The sequence below is a fragment of the Hydra vulgaris genome, chromosome 03, assembly GCF_038396675.1.
Source record: "Hydra vulgaris chromosome 03, alternate assembly HydraT2T_AEP".
Taxonomy (NCBI): domain Eukaryota; kingdom Metazoa; phylum Cnidaria; class Hydrozoa; order Anthoathecata; family Hydridae; genus Hydra; species Hydra vulgaris.
In genome coordinates, this window is record NC_088922.1 from 43930001 (window position 1) to 43932500 (window position 2500).

At 25.9% G+C, this 2500-nt stretch overlaps 1 protein-coding gene across 1 annotated transcript in view; it reads left to right on the plus strand.

Annotated features, from left to right (window-relative positions):
* Positions 1-2500, plus strand: part of LOC105849169 (uncharacterized) — a 52750-nt gene that overhangs the window by 35615 nt on the left and 14635 nt on the right. Inside the window, exon 8 of the mRNA XM_065793336.1 lies at positions 258-318. Coding sequence (XP_065649408.1) covers positions 258-318 — 61 coding nt within the window. The remainder of the gene's footprint in view (positions 1-257; positions 319-2500) is intronic.

Genomic DNA, 2500 nt, shown 5'->3' on the forward strand with positions numbered 1-2500 from the left:
CTACAAGACCGCGAAAACGCTCGCTAAACGGAAAAGACTGGCTATGAGTTTTTTTAATTTTAATTATTGTAGATGTGATATTTTGAACATACATACTTTACTATATGAATTTTTTGAAAATACTTTAAACTTTTTTGCAGGTATTAAGAAAATAATTTTGCATGTATTAAGAAAATAATTTGGGCCACCCTTTTGTGTGTAACTGTCCAAAATATGCCGTTGCGCACTCTTATGAAAAAAAACCCTTTTTTTTTTAGTTGAGAAACTTAAAAAAGCAGAAGTACAATCAAAAATGGTCGATGGATTTAAAATTTTCCGGTATTTATATATATATAAGTATATTTTAATACTTGTTTATGTATCTGCTATCAATATTATCTGCAATTGTTTTATTACTATTGGTTATTATAATATAATTTATGTGCATATTTGAAGCTAGTCATTATGTGTAATAACTTATGTGCATATTTGAAGCCAGCCATTATGTGTAATACCTAAACATTTAAGACATAGCAGTTAATAGTTAAGATTGAAAGCAGTTTAGACCAATGCCTGCCAACTGGGCTAAAAATACTTATATTTATGAGTAATTGGCTGTACATTGGATTATGGGATGTCTTGTGGGACCATATTATAAACATCATCATAAATTTATTATACACCTTATTGTCTACTAAATATATTATATATTATAATACTATTAGATTTCACTTTTCAAGAACAAAATTGCTTTGTTTCTAAATACTCACAACATTAAATATGCCTTTTGCACAGCCATCAGTTGTGTAAACAAGTGTGGGAAAAATGTTGGAAATATATATTTTTTTTTAGATTTCCAAATGATAAAGATAGATAAGTAATTATAAATCAAATTTATTAAATAACTAGTATATCAAGTATTTAAAGAAACTTTAAATACTTGATATACTAGTTTAATAAATCTTTTACTTTAAATTTTATGAAATAAAAAAAAATTATACATAATATGATGTAAATAATTACACTAAATTAATTACGTTTAACCAATTATTTAGATGCAAACATTTGAGTTTGTAATTGTCATTGTCAAGATCTCTATACAAAATTATGTGAAGAACTTAATCTTAACTATTTTTTAACCAACCACCTAAGTTAAATTTAAAGAGAAAACAGCCAACAAACAGACTTCATTTACAGGATAAAATAGAAAAAAAAAAAAAGGAAATCAATGATAAAGTTAAATTAAATGAAGTAAATAATGTTGAAAATAGTAATACAAATGTAACTGTCAAAACTTTTAAAAATAAGTATTTATCATCTTAAGTTAAGATTTGTTGACTTAAAAAAAAACTCAAGAACATTAAGATAAAGAACAAGTTAAAAAAATGCAATGGTTCTATAGAACATATTATTAATTTATCTAAAAAAGTTTAACAAACACTTAACTTCAATTTTTTGAAATTCAATTACATATGAATAATTGTGTTAAACAAGAAAAACATTGGACTGTTAAAAAATTTTAGCTTTGAGAATCATGTATTGCAGTCCACAAGCTTTGAAAATATTTAGAGGAGCTTTTTTATTACCTGCTAGAAGCACACATGTTTCTTGAATAAGAGACCCTAGAATTTGGTTTTTTCAATAAGGTTATGGCTTTACTAAAAATGCATGCAGATATGAAAAAATTTGAACGAAACTATAGCTATGTGTTTGATGAAATGTCTTTAAAGCAGCATCTTTTTTATGACAAAAACAATGACAAGATCATTGGAATTCAATTTAATGGCAAGCAAGTAAACCGAGTTTTTGTGTTGATGGTCCGGGGGTTATCTACAAAATAGAAACAACCAATTGCTTATTTTTACATTAATATTACTATGTGTTCAACCAATTTAGCTGAGATAGTAAATAGCATTAGTAAATAATGCTATGATTTATCTACATAAAACAGTTTTAGTTGTTAGATATCTTGTTTGTGATCAAAGCTCAAGTAATATTAGAGCTCTCAAATTTTTAGGATTTTCATTATTAAATCAACAAAATTTACATTCAACTGTAGGAGCAAAAGTTTTTATAATATTTGATCCACTACATCTCATAAAAAATATTAGAAACAATTTAATAAAACATGGCATTTATCTGACGGTAAAATAATATCATGGAAGCATCTGGAGGGATTTTATTTTACTTTAATTTTATTTTTTAAAGGATTTATAATTTGGGCAAGGTTAATGCTGTTGGACTTGTGCCAAAATTGACAGATCATCATTTAGATCCAGGATCACTATTAGCAATGCAAGTAAAATTGGTAACACAAATTTTTATTAGTCAAGTTGCTTTTGCTTTGACTGAATATTTTATATTTTATTTGACATCTTGAAATCTTTAAAACTGAAAGCAGATAAACCAAAAAGCTCTGCTTTTACTCTAAATAATAATTTTGTACAAGCGCTTGAAAATTTATAAGTTTGGATTAAGGGTTGGCATTTTTCTACTTTCTCGCAGCTAAAAAAGTATATTC